General features: G+C 41.8%; 1 protein-coding gene across 2 annotated transcripts in view; it reads left to right on the top strand.

Annotated features, from left to right (window-relative positions):
• FANCI (FA complementation group I) overlaps positions 1 to 22,669 on the top strand; it is a 100,969-nt gene that overhangs the window by 68,011 nt on the left and 10,289 nt on the right. For both annotated transcript variants that reach the window (XM_077471244.1, XM_077471245.1), the window contains exons 27-35: positions 1,088 to 1,204; positions 1,386 to 1,437; positions 4,600 to 4,727; positions 9,471 to 9,539; positions 10,912 to 11,005; positions 16,568 to 16,755; positions 17,897 to 17,953; positions 18,053 to 18,112; positions 20,180 to 20,245. In XM_077471244.1, coding sequence (XP_077327370.1) covers positions 1,088 to 1,204; positions 1,386 to 1,437; positions 4,600 to 4,727; positions 9,471 to 9,539; positions 10,912 to 11,005; positions 16,568 to 16,755; positions 17,897 to 17,953; positions 18,053 to 18,112; positions 20,180 to 20,245 — 831 coding nt within the window. The remainder of the gene's footprint in view (positions 1 to 1,087; positions 1,205 to 1,385; positions 1,438 to 4,599; positions 4,728 to 9,470; positions 9,540 to 10,911; positions 11,006 to 16,567; positions 16,756 to 17,896; positions 17,954 to 18,052; positions 18,113 to 20,179; positions 20,246 to 22,669) is intronic.

Below are 22,669 nucleotides of genomic sequence, written 5' to 3'. Positions count from 1 at the left end.
CTCCAGGGCCTTCAAAAGTGTAATAGGTAGTCAACAAGTTAGATGTGTAATTTATGCTTCTAGAACACATGATGGCGCTCCCTGCATGTTGGGCCTCTAAGTGGCCAGGGTGTGAAAATGTCCCACACATGGTATCTTAATACTCAGGAGGAGTAGCAAATTTTATTTTGGGGTGTCATTTGTGGTATACACATGCCATGTGAGAGAAATAACCTATTACAATGACAATTTTGTGGGAAAAAAAATAAAAAACCAAAAAAATCTTCATTTTGCAAAGAATTGTGGGGAAAAATGACAACACCAAAAACCTCACTATGCCTCTTACTAAATACCTTGGAATGTCTACTTTCCAAAAAGGGGTCATTTGGGGGGTATTTGTACTTTCCTGGCTTGTTCGGGTCACAAGAAGTGAGATCGGCCACCAGTACATCAGATGTGATCAATTTTGTATGATTCGCACCACAGCTTGTAGACTCTCTAACTTTCACAAAGACCAAATAATATCCACTAATTTGGGTTATTTTTACCAAAGATATGTAGCAGTATAAATTGTGGGCAAAATTTATGAAGAAAAATTAATAATTTGCATAATTTTATCACAGAAACAAAGAAAAATGCGTTTTTTTCCCCAAAATTTTCGGTCTTTTTTCATTTATAGCGCAAAAAATAAAAAACCCCAGAGGTGATCAAATACCACCAAAAGAAAGCTCTATTTGTGGGGAAAAAAGGACAAAAAATCCATTTGGGTACAGTGTTGCATGACTGAGTAATTGTCATTCAAATTGTGAGAGCACCGAAAGCTGAAAATTGGTCTGGGCAGGAGGGGGGTTTAAGTGCCCAGTAGGCAAGTGGTTAAATGAAGTGGATGATTTTCTTCAGAGTGCAGCTGTTGGATCCCATTTGTCAGTTTCAGCCTGTATGGGATGCTCGGGTCGAGCAAAGTGAGTTTTATTTCCTCATGTGACCAAAGGCCTAGGTTTGTTATGCGATCATCACAGGAGAGATGTTCTTGGTGGTTTCTTTTGTTGAAGATGGTGTTACATGTTTACATATTCACTGTAATAGAAGTTGTATTTTCTTTACACAGAGGTCTCTTACAAACCAGCTTAACTGTGGGGAAGATGAATTTAATAGCAAAGAAGCTGTGCTGTTAGTCAGCATCCTATCTATACTGTATCGATTTCTGGAGCCCTCTTCTCAGCAGGTGAGAGAATTTGCTTATATGATGCTGATTTAGTACTGATACCCATGACTTTTGCACCATGTCATTTGTTAGTGCTGGGAAAAAGTGATTATACATGCTGTATGTAACAAACATAAATATACTTGCTTTATTTGGCTTTTGAATATTGACCATAAGATAGAATTATGTTTTTGTTTTCTAGTATGTGCAGACGCTCTCATGGATTGTCAAAATTTGTAAAGAAACCAGTTATGGTAAGAATTATTATAAATGTTAATGGTGTGCATGCAGTGTTCATTTTCCATTACCGCCAGTGATTATATTGAAGTGTAATGTAGCTGGCAAGCGTCTGAGCCTAGTGACTGACTCGTATTAAAACTGGAAACTGTGTAAAAACAATCTTCAATATCTGAAATGTATTTTTGGTTGTGACATTGACCCTAAGCAATCTCTAGGATGTTATTACAATTCTCATATTTGCTTTGGAAGGGCTATATACAGTTTTTTTTTTTCTGGTACTTGTTGAGAGTAGCCTTTTTCAAGCCAGGGGTGGATCAAGCCTGCCCTTTTTATAGTTACAACCTAGCCTTAGGTTTTTATTGTGCACTATTACAACCTTCTAGGCGTTGTAACAACCAATGATGTCATGAGTTGATAAGAAGGACGTTGGGCACCTACACAGCATCCTTGTTTTCCCTCCCCTGAACCTCTCCACCAGCACTGGGGTCACATTAGCTGAGTGAGGGAGAGAAACTGAAGGAGAAGAGAAACATTGGAATAATACTCAGTACCAGTGTACAAAAGTGTTGAAAAGAAACAATGGTCATGGGACTTTATATGAAGCATGTCACTTCAAGTGACACTTTATCATAGGGATGGATGCGTGTCACTGTGGTTGTGTTGGGTCACAGTTTGTAGTAAAGCTGCACAATTCTGGCCAAAATGAGAATCCCATTTTTATTTTTTTGCTTAGAATAAAGATCATGATTCTCACGGCATAACATTTTCACATTATACAAAAAAAAGTGGGCTAGCTTTACTGTATTTTTTTTCCCCAAAAAAATTGCATTTGAAAAACCACTGCTGCACAAATACAGTGTGACATAAAATATTGCAACAACCGTTTTATTCTCTAGGGTCTCTGCTAATATACAATATGTATGTGTGTGTGTGTGTGTGTGTGTGTGTGTGTGTGTGTGTGTATATATATATATATATATATATATATATATATATATATATAGTGCATGCGTAGGACACGGGAGGATACACAGGATTCTAACGGGCTGGCAGGGGGGGAAGGTGCGGACTAGGGGTGCAACAGATCAAAAAACTCACGGATCGGATCAGAGTCACGGATCGGATCAATTTTCGGATCGGCAAAAAAAAATAACACTATCCCCGCCCCCCACAGCCACATTGTTTATTTAAATAAAAGATATAACACCATCTCCCCCACAACAAAATTACAAGCATAAAAACATAGCATATCACTGATGATTTGCGCCAAGCTCACCACGATCAAAGTTCCTCCAAACAGACCGCCGTGATGAGTCCCGGGACGCCTATTTGTGCAAATAGTCAGTGATATGCTATGTTTTTATGCTTGTAATAAGCTGCATTTTATTAGGGGGGAGATATAGTGTTGTACCTTTTATTTAAATCAACACTGTGGCTGTGCCGAGCAAGTGGAAAGGCTTAGATAGGATTAGATAATAACTAACTACTATCTAATAGATAGTAGTTAGTTATTAGGTTAGATTAGGTAATAAATGTGGTGGTACCTGCAAAAAAAGTTTTGAATGAGGGCAGGCAAGGCATCCAGCGTGACTCCTCCAGAATTCCTTCACTTGGGCTGACACAGGCTGAACAACACGCTGGGGGTGACGTCAGCGCGCAGCTCATCGCCGCCAGGTGTACCAAGATGGCCGCCAGCTCCGGAGCTAGGCCGAAGCCTCCGCGGATCGCATGGTGCGGACCAACTAATCAATAATGAAAATCGTTGACAACGATTTTCATTATCTATTATTATCGATAATATCGATTAATTGTTTCAGCCCTAGTTTTATGGCATTTTTATTAATAATTTATTTTTATTTATTTTTTTTAAATGGTGGCTATCAGCGATTTTTATAGTGACTGCGACATTTTTGAGACATTTTTTGGGACCATTGTGATTCGTCACTGCGTCACTTTAATTGACAATTGCACGGTCGTGCGATGTGGCTCCCAAGCAAATAGAGATTTCTTTTGGTGGTATTTAATCACCTCTGCGGTTTTTGTTTTTTTGCGCTATAAACCAAAAAATAGCATCAATTTTGAAAAAAACGCATTCTTTTTTCATTTTTGCTATAATAAATATACCCAAAAAATATATAAAAGAAAATTTTTTCCTCAGTTTAGGCCTATATGTATTCTACATATTTTTGGTAAAAAAAAAATCACAATAAGCGTTTGGTTTCTGCAAACGTTATAGCGGCTACAAAATAGGGGATAGTTTATGGCATTTTAATTAATAATTCTTTTTTTTTTTACTAGTAATGGCAGCGTTTTTTATCGTGACTGCGACATTATGGCGGACATATCTGACACTTTTGACGCTATTTTGGCACCATACACATTTATACAGCGATCAAATGCATTGATTACTGTGTAAATGTGACTTTCAGTGAAGGGGTTAACACTAGGTGGCACTGTAGGGGTTAAGTGTGTCCTAGGGAGTGATTCTATCTGTGGGGGGAGGGGCTGTGTGTGAGATGTCACTGATCACCGCTCCCGATTACAGAGAGCAGTAATCAGTGTCTGTCACTAGGCAGAACTGGGAGATGCTTGTTTACATTAGCATTTCCCCTTTCTTTCTCTCCGTGAGACGATCGCGGGTATCCCCACGGACATAGAGTCTGCAGGACCCGCAATCGCACTTGCGAGGCTAGCGGCGTGCACGCGATGGCATGGCAACAAATTTAAAGGGACGTTCCTGTACGCCCATTTGCCTGTCCGTGCCATTGTGTTGACGTATATGTACATGCGGCGGTCGGCAAGCGGTTGATATTGCAAGGGGGGAAAAAAAAATCACTATCTTGATTCTTAACAATTAATCGCGCAGCTCTAGTAGTACAAAGGTGTATTCGCTTTAGAAGAATACATCACCCCTAATGTTGGGTGTCCTACGTGTCTGGGTGTTCATGTGTTATGTAAAACTAATAGTTTTGTGCAGAATTTTAAAAGGTCCCTAACTGAAAAAAGATTGAATAACACTGGGCTAGAGCATCAAGTCCAGATTGTGTGACCCAGGTGTAGGAAAGTCATTCTACGACGTGTTTCTGCATATTAAATGTGATCTCTAGGAATGTAAATCTCAATTCTCAGCATACTATCCACTGATGAGTTTACTATGACTTCTCTTGTCTCTACAGAGGATGTCCAGTTCTGTAAAAGTGCAATGACTCTTCTGTTTAACATGCATTCCCTCTTCAAGAGTCCAGTGAGCATACTAAGAGAACTCTGCCAGGACATACATGGACACCTCGGTGATATTGATCAGGTGAAAAGAGCTCTAACTTTCCATATTATATTATATTTACTTCCTTTTCATATAAAATTGATAAATAGTTCTCTTAACCTCCTCCTGCCGGTCTTATGCATATATGTGGCTTCTTGGTGGGAGGGCTTTAACGCTGAGAAGCCACATATATGTGCCCCAAATGTAAACATTTCTGTGCTGAGAGCATGTGCACTGTGCGTTCCCAGCATAGTTACCAGCGGCTACCGGAAAGGCTCCTGATGCCTACTTGCAATCAGGAGCTTTCCAATCATGAGAGGACTGTCATAGCCAGACACAGCAGTCACATGATCAGAATACCCTCCTTGCATTTATAACCTCTTAAATGGTCAAGGAAGCTGCCATCTTAGCCTCTGTTTGATCTACAGCCATCATGGTGTTGCACGTGTGATCAGTTATGATTCCAGCTATTCGCTACCAGGTCCGCTGCCACCCGATCGCTCCTGCCCCCCCACATGCCGTCCTGTGCCGCCATGCTTACTGGGCTCCGCTTGCCCATTGGGGACCAGGGATCTCCATGGCAGATGCTGGTGGGTAGAGGGGAAGGAGACGAGAGGACACACGTCCACTCTTCTCCTCTTCTTCTTGTGACTTGGAAAGAGACATCTCTGACGTCCCTTTAGGGCCAAGCTCTCGTGTTCCTGGCTAGCTCAGCCGGGAGATAATGTTTTGCAATGCGATCTGCATTGCAAAATATTTAATGGAGCACAGAGGAGACATTGGGGGTCTTTTAAACCCTGCATATCTCAATAAAGAGAACCTGTCATCTAAAAATCATCACATAGGGGACTTTTTGTCCCCATGTGATGGGAAAAAAAAAAAGTTCAGTAAAAACTCAACTTAACCACGGTAGCAGGGCGTACTTTGGGGCTGCTTTTGTTCTATGCTTGCAAAGCTATAGCTCTTAGTTGGAAAAAAACTACCCCCCCCCCCCCCCATCACTGGTCATGTGGAAACAACATATTAATAACAGCCTACCATTATATAAGGAAACCTATATTAATAGTTTGTCTCCTCAAATATGAAAAGGACTGGGCTAAATGGATTATGGATCCCTCCACAGCCTCAGAAGCCTTTTAGAGAAATATGACTCTTGGTCCATTCTTCGTTAGTTACCAGGCAAATAGTACCATAGGACTCTACCATGTTTAAGCTGGCATAAACACCATGTAAGACCAATGTACGTGTGTGTATGTGGGGGTTTTTTTTGTTGTGTCCCCGGTTTCGTATGTCTATTGTTTCTGTAATTGTAAAAATGTTTTTCTGTCTGTGTTTTTGAAAATCAATAGAACTTGCAATAAAATAGTTGCACATCACCATCCCCCCAAACATTTTTTCAGGCCCCATCCCCACATATACACAAACACACATGTGAAAACGTTAATTGAGATGCACATGTTGTATATCACTGCGCATGCCGGAATGAGAGCAATAATTCTAACACAAGAACTCCTCCGTACCACTAAACTGATACCTATAAGTCAGTGATGGTGAACCTTGGCACCCCAGATGTTTTGGAACTACATGTCCCATGATGCTCTGGCACTCTGCAGTGTACTGGAGCATCATGGGAAATGTAGTTCCAAAACATCTGGGGTGCCAAGGTTCGCCATCACTGCTATAGGTGAACCTTTAAAAGCCCCCTATAGAAAATATAGGGTACTGAAGTTTGACACCATTTCACGAGCGCACAAAAATTTCTGGTTTGGCATGTTTGTTATCTATCTATTCGGTGCAACCTCGTCTTTTATATTTTATCAAAAATGTGGGTAATTTATTGCGTTTGTTTGCCCTAAAATTCACATTGCGATAATATAGTGTGACATAAAAAATTGGAACTACCACTATTTTATGTGCTACACATGGGAAGTGTAGACTTTTCACTTCCTTTGTAAATAAATTTGCTATGTGCATACATTGATTCTACTTAGATTGGAAAGAATGTTTTTGATATATGTACCAGATGTCCAGGTAGGTTGGATTGTGTTTTTTTTTTATATGCTAAATACCATGGTGTATAGTTTTAATGAATTATTATTTTAAAGGGATATAGTCCAGATTTTTTATTTATTTTTTTAAATACGGTTATATTGATGCAAGAGTTTTTCTTATGGGTCTGTCAAGACGGGGTTTTATTTTGTGTAAGATTTAATAAAGTGGAATTCCAGGCACCACCCGACTAATTTTAAAAATGCTTCCTCCTCCATCCTACCATCTATCCTGACTAATTTGTGTAAGAAAGCTCTGTATACTTATCTGTATACTTATGTATTTTGAGGGCCACTGCGATCCAGTCATGTGATCTCCATTGTGGCAGCTTTAGAGGAAACAAAAAGGTGCTCCAACAATAGCTAGTAAAGCCTGGAGCGGTGCTGTCACCCATAATCTTCAATGGCTCATCTATTGTCAGCACTCTTTGCTTCTCTCCCCTGCAGCCACACTGGCTGGCACAGGGCAGACTGATCACATGACCAGATGATTTGAAAATACAATGCTGTGAAAAATTATTTATCCCCTTTCTGATTTTTATTTTTTATTCTTTTGCATATTTGTCACACTTAAATGACTCAGATCATCAAACGCATTTTATTATAAGATAACCCGAGTAAATACAAAATGCCTTTTAAAAATGATGATTTCATTTATTAAGGGAAAAAAAGTTATCCAAACCTGCCTGGCTTTATGTGAAAAAGTAATTGCCCCCTAAACCTAATAATTGGTTGTCCCACCCTTGGCGGCGGCAACAACTGCAATCAAGCATTTGCGATAACTGGCAATGAGTGTTTCACATCGCTGTAGAGTAATTTTGGCCCACTCTTCTTTGCAGAACTGTTTTAATTTGGCCACATTGGAGGGTTTTCCAGCATGAACGGTCCGTGTAAGGTCATGGTACAGCACCTCAATTGGATTTAAGTCTGGGCTTTGATTGGCCACTCTAAAATCTTAATTTTGCTTTGTTTGAACCATTTGGAGGTGGACTTGCTGTTATGTTTCAGATCCTTGTCCTGCTGCATAACCCAAGTGCACTTGAGCTTAAGGTCATGAACCGATGGCCGGACATTCTCCTTTAGGATTTTCTGATAAAGCTCAGAATTCATGGTTCCATCAATTATGTTAAGTCGTCCAGGTCCTGAAGCTGCAAAGCAGCCCCAGACCATCACACTACCACCACCATGTCTGACTGTTGATATGATATTCTTGTTATGAAATGCTGTATTAGTTTTATGTCAGATGTCACGGGATGCACACCTTCCACAAAGTAAAATTTTTGTCTCATCAGTGCACAGAATATTTGCCTAAAAGTCTTTGGGATAATCAAAATATTTTTTGGTAAATGTGTGATGATCATTTGTGTTTTTTGGTCAGCAGTGGCTTTGGCCTTGGAACTCTCCCACGGATGCCATTTTTACCCAGTCTCTTTCTTGTTGTTGAATCATGAACACTGATCTTACCTGAGGCAAGTGAGGCCTGCGGTTCTTTAGATGTTGTTCTGGGTTCTTTTATGACCTCCTGGATGAGTCCTCGTCATGCTCTTGCAGTCATTTTTGTAGGCCGGCCACTCCTGGGAAGGTTCACCACTGTTCCAAGTTATCTCTATTTGTGGATAATGGCTCTCCCCGTGGTTCACTGGAGTTCCAAAGCCTTATGGCCCGTACACACGATCTGAATATCGTACGAAAACTGTCACCCGAGGAAGAATTGTACGATTTTCGGATCGTGTGTACACTACTTTCGAGCGCTGATCACGACAGTTCATCCAATTTATTATTCGATCGGACAAGCGCGAAAATTTTCCTTGTACAATTTTCGTTTTAGTCCGTGTAGTTGTCCGAAAATACAATACAAATATATTACAACACATAACATCACTTCTGAGTTTTTTTTCTGTCTTACGAGAATTTTCGTGACTTTAGTTACCTATTCAATTTCTACTTGTGACTATTAAGCGAACAAAAGTCATACGATCTCTCTTACAATATTTGGATCGCGTGTACGGCCATTAGAAATGGCTTTGAAACCCTCCCTAGACCGATACATGTACGTTACTTTGTTTCTAATCTGTTCTTGAATTATGTGGATTGATGTGTGAATTTTTGTGATCTATTAGCGTGCTTCCATTTGTCAGACAGCTTCTATTTATGTGATTTCTTGATTCAACAGGTCTGGCAGTAATCAGGCCTGGGTGTGACAAGTGAAATTTAACTCGGCTTTCCAAACAATTGTGGTTATCCCAGTTCATTCATGTTTCAGCATGTTTCAGCATACTTTTTCACATGGGGCCAGGCAGGTTTGAACAGCTTTTTTTCCCTTAATAAATTAAATAATAATTTAAAACTGCATCTTGGATTTACTTGGGTTATCTTTGTGTAATATTAAAAAGTGTTTGATGATCTGAATCATTTAAGTGTGAGAAATATGTAAAACAAAAAAACAAAACAATCAGGAAGGGGGGCAAATACTTTTTCACAGCATTGTAGGCAAGTATACAGATATCTCCTACACAGGTCGGTTAGAATAGGTGTTAGGAGGGGAGGGAAAATTTTCAAGATTTAGTTATTTGGTGCCTCGGAACTTCACTTTAATGTCAAGTACTCCAGGCCTATAGGAGGTTTGAACAACCATAGGATTGATGAAAAAAGTTTGCCATCGTATAAGCTATATTTCATACATTATTTGTTCTGCATGATTTCAAGATTATTTACTCAAGTATTTTCTCTCCTATAGGACATTGAAGTAGAGAAACCATCACACTTCCGCATTGTTAATGTAAAGACTGCGGCTCCTACGATCACTGTGAGTATCTGATAAATGAATGGTCATCATTTCATTAAGGGATAAGTTCACTCTTTTGTAAAAAAAAAAAAATGCATTTTAATTTTTTTTTACTATGAGCCCGCAAAGCATTACACCAATGGTCATCAGATTGCAAGTTCAATGCAGGGCTCTTGCAAGACATTCTGTGTAAGCTTGTCTTGTCAATATTCCTATCACATACGTTCCTGGCAAGTAAGGCTCGTATAAATGGTGGGTCCTGCAGCTATTACCAGCTGGGCCCTAGAAACATCAAGCAAGTGTACATATTCGCCAGCACACGATGGATAAACAATCGCCGTCCAAAGGTTTCTTTATTGAGAGAGATCACATCACAGAGATAAGTGCAACGTTTCGGAGCCATGCAGGGCCCCTTCGTCAGGCATGTGATGAAGTGTAACAATGTCAAAGCAGAATATACATCAGCCACCAATTGGAACATGCAAAAACTGAAAAAATGGTAAAACCCAACCCTGTGACGTCATGACATCAAATCCCGCCAAAAATTGTTAAAAAAAACAAATGGTAACCAAGTAACATTAAGCAGGCTGAAGTATTAAACTCCTAATACTAGGAAATATAGATATAAAATAAAAATAAAACTTTGGTATAACTAATGCGGTGCCGGCCTGACATCACAGGTTTCCATGGCCACGGCGGCTGCACAGGTATGCGTCCTCCCGTTACAGTCGCTATGAGCACCGTACGCATGTGTGGAATACATGGCACGCTGTGATTGGCGGCTGACGTTACTGAAAGACAACCTAACTGCTGGGTCCTAGTGGCTGCTCGTTTGGATCGGGCGCATCAGGCTGATGTGCCGATCTGTTGCACACACATTGATGCTATGCATGCGGCTGGGATCGGGGGCCGGTGCTGCAGTAACATGTTGCATATTACACCATGAATATGGGTGTAACATGTTACAAAATAAATTTAGATATGTTACAAACGGTGAACTTATCTGTTAACGAAAGGTACTTCTGTGCTACATTATAATGTATGCACAGCCACTTATATTCATAGCTTGACTTCACTTCATTTGCTGACTAAAATGTGATGGTACAGTGTGTAATTTTAGTGTAATGCTAGAATATATAGTACCAGCAAGGTGTTTGAGCAGTTTTTTAATCTGGCCAACACCTCCACCCATTTCGGGGTAAGGTGGCAAATATTTCTTGTTTCATTTCCTAAATAGTGTTACTCTGACTAAAGCTGAGTAATGCAATGATGGTTACAATGACCATATCACTTTTGGGTGCAATCCAGCATTTTAAGAATTTTTACACATAGTACACATTGAATAAAACCAGTCTTTAAATATGCATAATTTTTCATACCACTTTTTGTATAGCTTTTGGTTCTAGGTCAAGCTTCAAAAGTTTTGGATGAAGTGGAATGGTTAATTGCAAAACTGAAAATGCAGACTGGTTCAGAGAAGAAAAATGGTGAGTGCACGGTCTACCTAGAGCTAGCAGTGTGTTCTGTATATTTTATTCTATGCTGAGAGCAGAAACTTTTAAATAGGAGTAGTGACAAGTGCCCTTTTTTCACTCTGCCAGAGACAATATGTCATACCTCTCTCTCCCCAGGCATTTGTCTTTCACCTTAACTAGTCTGCTTCTCAAGGCTTCGTAAAGCTGCACGATTTTAAACTTTATTCAGTGACTAATGAGCTTTGACATACCTGGCAGTGGAGAAAATACACTTGTGATGGCCATACATGGCTTGAATTCAATTCAGAAAAAAAAAGTTGGATGAACAGAGATTGTAGTCACTAGTCTGATATTCTGACAGCCACAGGTGCCACCTGTCAGAATACAATAGCCGGCAGCAGGAAATTTGTCCAAACTTCAGAAAAAATTAAGTCAGCAGCTACAAATAGTGTAATACTGTAGATGTTGGCTTCTAATATTAGGACACTTACCTGTCCATGAATCCAGCGGTGTCTTTACCTGAACTGATTTTTCAATTGGTTCTCGGGGGCTGCCGCCTTCACCATCTTGGCTAAGGAAAACCGGCAGTGAAGCCTCCTGGCTGAGTTTGCTGTGGCGAAGTCAGCCGAAATTGGGAACGCGTACCTGTCAAAACCAGGTACCCGCTCCCCCCCAAAAGATGCCAAATGTGTCAGCAAATGGGGGGATGAGGCAAACAAGCAGAGCTTCACCTTTTGGGTGGAGCTCTGCTATAACATGGATGGATGCTTTAGTGGGCTTTTTAGTATACTTCATCAGTCCCAAACAATGTGGCTGATTTACAAAGACTGGTCCAAAGGAATATGAAGCAAGAATAAAGCAGATATCTACAGCAGCAATTCTCCAACTTTTTTCCACAAGGCCTTGCATGACTGTACCACATGACTGATACCCGAGCCTTACAAATCTTAAATCTTATTTTAAGATGACAATTTACAGTTATTCTTTACTTTCCTACATATATAAAACACTGAATTTAGCAAAGAATACAAGATACTGTACATTTGGCAGTTACAAAATAGTTGCTTTTGGCAATTACTCCAGTTTTCTTCTCACTGGCTTTGGTACATCGTCTTGTCTAAGAAATGTCTGACAGAATGTGGGTGAGCATGGTATAGAATAGGTTAACGGCCTTTCTAGCAGGCTTTACTGGAGTGTAGGGATGAGCTTCGAGTTTGAGACAAACTCATGTTCGACTCGAACATTGCCTGTTCGCCGAACAGCGAACAATTTGGGGTGTTCGTGGCAAATTCGTGGAACACCCTGTAAAAGTCTATGGGAGAAATCTAAAGTGCTCATTTTAAAGGCTTATATGCAAGTTATTGTCATAAAAAGTGTTTGGGGACCTGGGTCCTGCCCCAGGGTCATGTATCAATGCAAAAAAAACTTTTAAAAACAGCTTTTTTTTTGGGAGCAGTGATTTTAATAATGCTTAAAGTGAACCAATAAAAGTGTAAAATTCCTTTAAATTTCGTACCTGGAGGTCGTGTATAGTATTCCTGTAAAGGGGCGCATGTTTCCCGTGTTTAGAACCGTCTCTGCACAAAGTGTCATTTCTGCAGGAAGAAAAGTCATTTAAAAGCACTTGCAGCTATAATGAATTGTCGGTTCCTCGTAATACAGAGAACAGTCATTGAAAGTCATTGATAAAAAAAAAAGCGTGGGGTTCCCCCCAAATTCAATTACCAGGCCCTTCAGGTCTGGTATGGATATTAAGGGGAACCTCGCGTCAAATTAAAAAGACGTGGGGTTCCCCCAAATATCCATACCAGACCCTTTATCTGAACACACAACCTGGAAAAGAGGGGGGAAGAGAGAGTACCGCTGAAATCCTTGTTTGTTTAAAAAAAAAAAAAAAAAAAAGGATTTCGGCGGTGGTAATCCACTTTTGCTATCCAGCGATGGCTGATCTCTTCTCCATGGTCCACCGATGGCTGATCTCTTCTCCGGGGTCCACCGATGCCTAATCTCCCCCGATGGTCCTGTCTCCACCAGAGACACTGCAGGAATCCCGGCAGCCTGACAGGTTTTAGCTGAGGAGGACGGGGCCACCTGTCACCTGACCCCACCCCCCTCTGACGAGATCAGCCATCGCTGGACCCCGGAGAGGAGCTCAGCCATCGCTGGACCCCGGAGAAGAGATCAGCCATTGCTGGATAGCAAGAGTGGATTACCACCGCTGAAATCCTTTTCGTTTATTAAAAAAAAAAAAACTTTTCCCAACGGGGTGTGTGTGTGTGTTTTAACAATTTTTTACACTTTCTTTGTGAAATGGTAGGGGTAATTTTGTACCCCCTTACCATTTGAAAAGAGGGTTGGGATCTGGGGGTGCCCTTATTAAAGGGGGCTTCCAGATTCTGATAAGCCCCCTGCCCACAGGCCCCCACTACCACTGGCCAGGGTTGTGGGGATGAGGCCTTTGTCCTCATCAACATGAGGACATGGTGCTTTGTGGGGTCAAAGACCCCCAAAGCATCCTCCCAATGTTGAGGGTATGTGACCTGGTATGGTTCGGGGGGGGCACACGCTCTCTCGTTCCCCCCCCCTCTTTTCCTGCGGCCTGCCAGGTTGCGTGCTTGGATAAAGGGTCTGGTATAGATTTTTGGTGGGAACCCAACGGCATTTTTTTTTTATTTGACGTGGGGTTCCCCTTAATATCTATACCAGACCTGAAGGAACTGGTAATTGAATTTGGGGTGAACCCCCACGCTTTTTTTTTTTTTTTTTAATCAATGACTTTCAATGACTGTTCTCCTGTTTTACGGGGAACCGACAATTCATTATAGCTGCGAGTGCTTTTAAATTACTTTTTTTCCTGCAGAAATTACACTTTGTGCAGGGACAGTTCTAAGCACGGGAAACAAGCGCGCCTTTACAGGCATACTATAGACACCCCCCAGGTACGAAATTTAAAGGAATATTACACTTTTATTGTTTCACTTTAAGCATGATTAAAATCGCTGCTCCTGAAAAAACTGCCGCTTTTAAAACTTTTTTTTTTTTTTTGCATTGATACATGTCCCCTGGGGCAGGACCCGGGTCCCCAAACACTTTTTAGGACAATAACTTGCATATAAGCCTTTAAAATTAGCACTTTTGATTTGACATGTTTGAGTCCCATAGACTTTAATAGGGTTCTAAATGTAGCACTAACCCCCAAAGGAGCTGCTTGTTATTTTTGGGATTACCATTACTTTCCGCTTCTTGTTGTACGTCTAGGGGATGTTCTGTGGTAGATGGGCCAGTAACTTGAGGCTGACAATAGATCCACTTGAATGGATTTTATTTGCAAACTTCAACCAATTAAACAGTCTTTTAACTTGGGAACAGAGGGTTGGGAAGGAATTCAGGTACTCTCAATGTCAGTCTATAAACATTAAGGAACTTGCTTACTTTGACTGCATCCAGAGAATAGCCATTCGCAGCTGGATGAACACTCAGGTTGGACAGTCCCTCTCTCAAGGCCTAGCAGCCAACAAGGTGCTTACTCAGGAACAAAGTCTTTGTCACAGATGTTGTTACAGAACACGTAGGCAAACTAAGCTGTAGAACACTTGTAGGATACCTGGATCTTTCAGCCTGCTTGGCGATATCCACAAGACCGGATTCTCTTGGTTACTTCAGCCCTTCCAGGCTCTTGTTAAGAAAACCAACCCATGCGTGGTGTTCTTCTAAAGAGTCCTCCCCTAGAGTGCTCGAAGTCCAATGGGTCTCTCCCGAACCGGAGACGGCACCCATCCACCTTGGAATCCTTCCTTAGTTTCCATGCCTTGGGCTAGCCATCCCTGAGTCGTTAAAGTCGAGGGCAACCGCACCCCAGGCCATAGCCTTCCTGGGGGCTGGTCAAGAGGACCAGGACCATGTGATTAGCACAGCATACTGGACCGGACCCCCGAACCACGTGACGTCCACACCTTAAATACCCTTAAAAGAAAGTAAGCGCCTGCCCGGACCACGCCTGCCACCAGAGACAGTGCCCCCCCCCCCGGCGGCCAGGCTGAACCTCTCACAGTTCAGTCAGACTGACACAGAAGGAAAATTTAGACAAATAGACCCAAACCAAACTGTAGTTTAGGTAAAGTTTTAACTTTGAAAAACAGCGCATGATCTTCAGGAGCCAGGCGCTATATAAACTTCACACAAAGTTTAGGTCTGTTCGCAGGTTCTGGTGCAAACCGAACCGGGGGGGGGGGGGGGGGGGGTGTTCGGCTCATCCTTACTGGAGAGGTGGGGTGGTGATCACTGAAATGCTACAGCTAGAAAGAAAAGGCTGTAGATCTTAATTTATTTAAAGGACCTGATTAGCAGACTTAAAAGAGAAGGGAATTTTTTTTTTGCAGTTTCATACTTACCTTAGTGGTGGATGCAGCATCTGTCCCCCTGGCACTTCTACACTAAGAACTGAGCGATCGTACACTGCCGATGGCTCGGTTCTCACAGTCCCCCAAGCAGAGAGCTGCTGACTGTCAATCAGCAGTTCTCCGCTCTCACTGGAGTACTGAGCTGTGGAGGAACGGGCAGCGGCTGTCCCAGGCTCTCGGCAGCACGCTGCACTGATTTCTGTGACGTCAGCAGAGGGCAGACTTCAATCCGCTCTCTGCTGAAAATGGGTCACAGTAGTGCAAAACGAATTGCACTCCTGTGATCCGTAGGAGAAGCCCAGCCAAATGAGCTTTGGCTGGACTTCTCTTTTAAACTGATAATACACACATAGATTTCATATGAATCTAACACGTTCCTCCATCCATGCTTTACAACATGGATGGATAAATCTCCTGCTGTGGGGGTTTTGCCTGGTTAACCTCTGATTTTAGATGCAGCTGCTGTTCGGCTGACAATTTTCTGACTGGCTGCTTTCGATTATGTGAGGGATATGAATCAGGAACAGGCTGAAATTTGCTCTGTATATGGCCAGCTTTATGAACCAGTCCTGAGTAGTCAATCACTATTGGAGAACATTTATTGTGCTTTATGAGATGTTAAAGGATGAGTTCACCTTTTAGGAAAAAATAATAAATGCACATATTTTTGTAGGAAAAAACGCACTGTTTTTTCCTGCAGGCTCCTGAAATGCATTGCACCCACTGATTGCGAGTGCAGTGCCAGGCTCCTGCACACTCTCCCTCCAGCTTTCTGCTCATACCTCTCTATGGGCTTTCAGGTAGAAAGTGTAAATGGACTATGAGTGTATTGATCAGCACAACCCTAGTCCATTGAGAACTTCAAGCCATCTGCTGAGGTGGAAGATGGGACTTGTAGTTTATTCAGCCACAGATCTCTATGCATTAATGCAAGGCTTTGCAGGCAGAGGAGAAAAAACCCCACCCGCTGTCACGGGGGAAAGGGGAGCAGGAGCTTGGAACATGTTACACCCTAAATATTGGTATACAATGTTCTAAAGGTGAACTTAGCCTTTAAGTAATAAACTATTTATAAAAAGGTAACCAGGACCTGGGAACATAGAACCTATGTAAATAGACTGCACCAAATTATTGTTAAACGTTAAATGCATTCTTTTTATTTAATTTTTTTCAGATGACAATGACACTCAAGCTACAAATTCTAGAGAACCTATAGAAAAGGCTGTTATTCTGCAGCTGGGTACATTACTGACTGCCTGCCATGAACTGATCCAGACTGCCTTACCAACTGGAAGCTGTATAGACACTTTATTGAAGGAACTCACTAAGATGTACACAGCTCTGACTGCTCTTCTCAAATATGTGAGTCGTCATAGTGGAAGTGAAAACCTATACCAAATGCATTTGAATATATGTAAGACTGTTGTATCCTCATGTGAATTAAATGTTTTCTTCCTAGTTTATTAGGGGACACTGGATCTAATTATTAAGATAAAAAAGCATGGGTAAAACTGCTCTGTCCCAGAATGCAAATCATATAACATAAAAATATGTGACCATGCTGCAGCAATTTTTCCATATAACTACACCTCCAGCCTGCTCCTCTTCTGGATCACCAGAGCCTCCTTAGTGGTAAATTCCATAGTTACTACCCCTATTTGTCATCCAGCTTGTTGGATCTCTGTGACCATTGCCCACCCCTCTGTGGCATGCTTTTTGAACGTCCCAATCATATCCGAATAACTACAATCCCTTGTCCCTAAAAAAAGATACATCATTATTCTAAGGCACCTTTCAAACTGGGGCGGCGCTGGCGGTAAAGCGGCACTATATTTATTGACGCTTTACCATCGTTTTGGCGGAGCATTTTTAACCCCCGATAGTGGCCGAAAAGGGGGTTCAAAGTGCCGCTGCAGCAGCGCTATGCCGGCGGTATAATGGCGATATCCCATTGATTTCAATATATATACACCGCTCCTTCACCGCTCCAAAGATCCTGCTAGCAGGACTTTTTTTGGCGTCCTCCCAGCACACCGCTCCAGTGAGAAAGCCCTCGGGGCTTTCACATTGAAGAGACAGCAGCGGCTGTTTCATGGCGCTTTGCACTATTTTTAGTGCGGTATCGCCTGCAAAGCCCCCCAGTGTTAAAGGGGCCTTATCATACTTACCGTTTTTTGTACTTGCCATAAAATCAATTTCATGGCATTCACTAGGAGCACAGGTCCCATCTCTCTATGCTCTTAGTCTTATGTACTGCTTGCTTACAAATCAAGGACTAGGTGAGGTTATACGGGGATGGCTTGATGTGTATTTATTTTTTCTGTTTGCCAGTGTCCAAAACTCCTGAGGGCAGCAGTATAACCCAATTATATCAGAATACCTACTGATCCTTTGCCTCTTAGTGAACTCCAGAAAGCATATTTTACGAAAAGAAATTCCTGTTGAATTTAACTATGATAGATCTAGTAATAAGCAGTCTTGTCTGATGTTGTCTTATGTCCAGTATTTGCAGGTTTGTACTAATCACATGGGGGCTGTTCCTACACGTTTGGAAAAGTTGGTACGTTTTTTTTTTTTTTTTTCCTTTTTAACACTCTAATTTGTTCTCGTAACTAAAAAAATAAAAAGACAAAGCTTAACAGCGTTTTATTGTCTACAGGTTAAACTCTCAGGCTCGCATTTAACACCTCAGTGCTATGCCTTCATTACTTATACACAGGTATGTGCAACAACAGTGTGTGTTAGGAATAGCAGCATAGCTTATTGCCATTCTCAGGTTTGATGTTTAAAAAGCCAAAACCTCTCCCAAGTCTATGTACATTTGTACAATCAACTTTCAGAAGCCTTTACATGCTTTACCTTTTTAGGTGCGCTTACCAAATCAAGAAAAATTTGCATTCACAGTCCGATTTTAAAGTGGTTGTAAAGTCTGCCCAATCCCCTGTGCTAGATAATGCTATGTTCCCAAGTGTGTGTGATTTAAAAAAAAAAAAAAAGCCATTGTATACCTTATTCTATAGCGCCGATCGGACAGAGGAGAGCTGCGGATGACAGAGGCCCGTAAACTGACCACAGTGTCAGGGCCCAGCAGCCATGATCTACCGTGGTCAGTTCACAGGGGGGAGGGCAGAGCGAGGCAGGATCAGCTAGGTATTTCAGGTGATACAGAGGGCCATATTACAAAGCACAAGCCCTATGCTTTAAAGAAACAGGATCTATTTGTATATAATTTTTTTTAGGGTTACAAACACTTTAAAGTTGGTTTTGCAGAGCTGAACGGGTGTAAACGCACCTAAATGCAGCTAAACCTGTTTTAAAGCAGAGAATTTCCAGTGCCAGCGTGCATGAGGCCTGAACTGCCTAATCATTTCCAGCCCAAGGATGTCATATGAAATCTTTGACTTTCAGTGGGGATATCTGAATGATGGCTGCAACTACTACAGGCATCAATTATGTATCATCTTTTAAAGCCGGCGATTCTGTGCACCGTAAGAAGGATCATAGCTGCAGTTCCACCGCTTGATCGTTCTTACAGGCGACGGGAGGGGACACCTCCTCCCACCGCCCTCTAGTGCTTCTCCTGGCTCTCCCGTGCCATCGGGGACCTGGATAAAGAAGCCGCTGGATGACTAGCATAGAGATTTCCGGTGACCAGATGGTCACCAGTCATCTCTATGACCGTCGGAGGCCCGGGCGCAACGTTATGATGCCTGGGCCGTGGTTGTAAACAAAGCCGCGATCGCAGCTGGAAAGCATGGAATCGTTAAATTTTTTATTTTTTTTTGATCTCATGCTTTCCAGCCTGGAGGAGGGATGTGGGGTCTTATAGACCAAATATCTCTCCATAAAGAGGATCTGTCACGCACTATTCCTATTACAAGGGATGTTTACATTCCTTGTAGTAGGAATAAAAGTGATCCAAAAAAAAAAAGTAAAATAAACAATACTTTTTTTTACATTTAAAGCATCCCCTTGTGCTCGTGCACAGAAGCAAACACACACGTATGTAAACACTGTTCAAACCACACATGTGAGATATCTCCGAGAGCAACAATTCTAGCACTAGACCTCCTCTGTAACTCTAAACTGGTAACCTGTAAAAAAAATGTAAAACATCGCCTATGGAGATTTTTAAGAACCGAATTTGGCGCCATTCCATGAGTGTGCACAGTTTTAAACCGTGACAAGTTGGGTATCTATTTACTCGGCGTAATATCATCTTTCACTTTATACAAAAAAATTGGGCAAACTTTTTACTGTTTTTAAATTTTTTTAATTTGTGAAACAGTTTTTATTCCATAAAAAAACGTGTTTGAAAAATTGTTGTGCAAATACCGTGCGACCTAAAACCTCGGCTCTCCAGCTGTTTTGAAACTACAAATCCCATGAGACATTGCAAGACCCTAACAATCACAGGCATGACTCCTAGAGGCAGAGGCATGATGGGATTTGTAGATTCAAAACAGCTGGAGAGCCGAGGTTCCCTACCCCTGCCCTAGGGTGTCTGCTAAAAAAAAAAAAACATATATATACAATGTTTGGGGGTTCTGAGTAATTTTCTAGCAGACAAATTATGTTTTTTACATGTAGGAGAGGAGTGCCAGAATAGGCCCAGTATGGAAGCTAATCTATCATCTTTAACTTATGCATGTGTACTTTTTCAATAGGCACACTTTAAAATAGTGTGTTAAAGTAAGGCACAGTTTAGAATAAAAAATGTTTTGATTTGTTTCCTAATTTTTCAAAATGAGTGTCTTGTGTTTTTTAATACTGTTTTGTTAAACAGAATATACAGAATGAGGCACTGTGTGGAGAAAAAAAGAAAAAGGAGGATGTGGCTGCTTTATCTTCTGTAAGTTGTACTTCTTTGCATCACTATTGTATATAATAATTTCATAATGGGTGTGGTAAACGGCACCATTTCCAAAGGTCTACTTTCAGGGAAACCACAACCCAGGGGAGTCTGCAGACTCAACAGTAACATTCATAATATATTTTATAGTGATACCACTTTTTATATGAAACTGGTTATAAATGTCTGCATACACTCAGTGAGGGTAAACACGTAATTGGAAATGCCTTTTTTAAATTGATAGATGATGCCATTGTGATTGAACAACTACCATAAACATTCAGATTTAAATTTTTGAAGACATGGCAACAGTTTTTGGTTTAAACTCATAATTTCTAAGAATTGCCTTTCTCGGCAATTGATTTGGAGTGTTGTGCATGCATATTCAGCACTCTTTCCTGCCATTCAGCATAGAGGAAGCACCACATGCAGTTGCTTGCAAACACCTTTTGAAACCTCAGGCTCCAGTCCATTACCAGTGCCCGCCTACATTGACCTGATCACCTCTAGCCACCTGACATCAGCAAAGCTGTTTTGTTTTTTGAGAGCAACTAAAGTCTCGCCTTTCACTTTGGGCTACGTTGCATTGCTGCTACATGTCTGCAACATGTCTGCACAGAAATGCTCAGGTGGCAACCCCTCTGGTGTAGGTGACCCCAGTCCATACTTTCCTAACAGTTCTGGCGGCATTTATTTAGAATCATCTGATGGAACCAGCACCTGTAATCTGGAACCTGGCACCCCAATTGAAAAAGGATCCTCTTCATCTGAGTCCTCTTCAGCTCCGTCGGGTGGGGCTGAGTCCCCTGTCCCCTGTCCTCATGGGCCTCTATGTCCATTCAGGACTTTTTAACCATGTGCACTCACACACTTTGGCCACAGAGGCTTTCAAAGCACTCTACCGCCATGCCCCACAAAGTCTTATCTCTAATCCCCCAGAAGACTTGGATCAGTGGTCCAGTGTGATCCAGAGTCTCAATTTATTTCTTAAGAGGTGTTTTTTAGATGCTGTAGTCTTACTGTAGTCTGCTTTCACCTAAACGTTTCTGGGGGTTGTACCAGACCTTATTGATGAAGTGCATATTACTCTGCATTTGGAGTAGCAGTCAGTTGTCTCCAGGCTTGCGTGATTTTGAGTTCCTACTGCTGCAAAGACCTTCTTTTTTTTGGCCTGAATGGAAGAAGCCTAATGAAAAGACTGCAAAGCTCTGTTCCTCCTTATCTTTTAGGAAACATCCTTTTTCAGACAAGCCTTCCTCTACATTACGATGTGCCCCCACTTTCCAGAAAAGAGGGACATTTGATAACCTTTGCAGATACTTGGACAGCTTGTTTCAGGTGCTTTGGTGTGGGGGAGTTGGTATCCCTTTTGTGTCTCGGGTGCTTTGGTGTGGGGGAGTTGGTATCCTCTTGTGTCTCAGGTACTTAGATGTAGGGGAGGTAGTATCCCAGGCTCACTAACTTCATTTGCACTTCCTGCCCTCTGCTGTATCTGTTTTTTCCAACCTTCCTGCGTTAGAGCACAGATTAGCATCAGGCCGGCTATGTTATAGATCTAGGTGTCATTGCTCCAGTTCATGTGGCAGAACAGTTCCAGGGGCTTTACTCTAAAGTGTTCACCATTCCTAAGCCTAAAGGGGGCATTTGCCCCATTTGAATCTCAAAGCCCTGAAAATAACCTCATTCAAGTTCAAAAATTTGAAATGAAATCTGCCAAATACGTCATTGCCTCATTTCACCAGAGAGACTTTCTGGCTTCTGTGGACATTAGAGATGCTTTCTTACATGTTTCCCTCTCTTCCACGAATCAGCATTTCCTATGCTGTGGGACGCCAGCACTATCCGCTTAATGCCTTTCAGACTCTTGTCTGCACCTCTGCTATTTACCAGGGTGCGGACCCCAGTACTAGCCCTGCTGCATTCTTGTATCCATATCTGGTCCCAGATTTTATCTCTGAATCTCTGAGTCTAGGATTCACCTGACTCTCAGCAGTTGCAAGAGAGTCCTATTTCTGATAGTCACAGTAGCCTTTTCTGAGCCCGTGCCATTTGCCCAGTTTCACTCCAGACCTATACAATGCAAAATTTTGATGTTGTAGGATAAGTTGATCCAGTCTCTGGACAGACCTTCTTTTTACCTATTACAAAGGACCAGGTTGTCCCTGGTGTGGTGGCCCTGGGAAACTGCTTTGAAGTTGGGGGAAGAACTTCCTGTCTTTTGGAGAATCCTTAAGATGGTTGCCAGCCTGTTGGGCTGGGGAGGAGTCCTGGGTACCCTGTGGGTGTAAGGTGAGTGCCTTATCTTGTAAGGAACATTTTGGTTTGTCATAGAGACAAGGATATGTTAAGGCCCAGGACTTCCTTCTTGCCAAAGGTAGTTTCTGCCTTCTACCCCAACTAGGATTTGGTTCTTCCGCCCTCTAT

The sequence above is a fragment of the Lithobates pipiens genome, unplaced genomic scaffold (genome assembly GCF_037356315.1).
Source record: "Lithobates pipiens isolate NorthernLeopardFrog02 unplaced genomic scaffold, aLitPip1_a1.2 Scaffold_8, whole genome shotgun sequence".
Lineage (NCBI taxonomy): Eukaryota > Metazoa > Chordata > Amphibia > Anura > Ranidae > Lithobates > Lithobates pipiens.
This window is presented reverse-complemented; position numbering and strand designations above follow the sequence as displayed.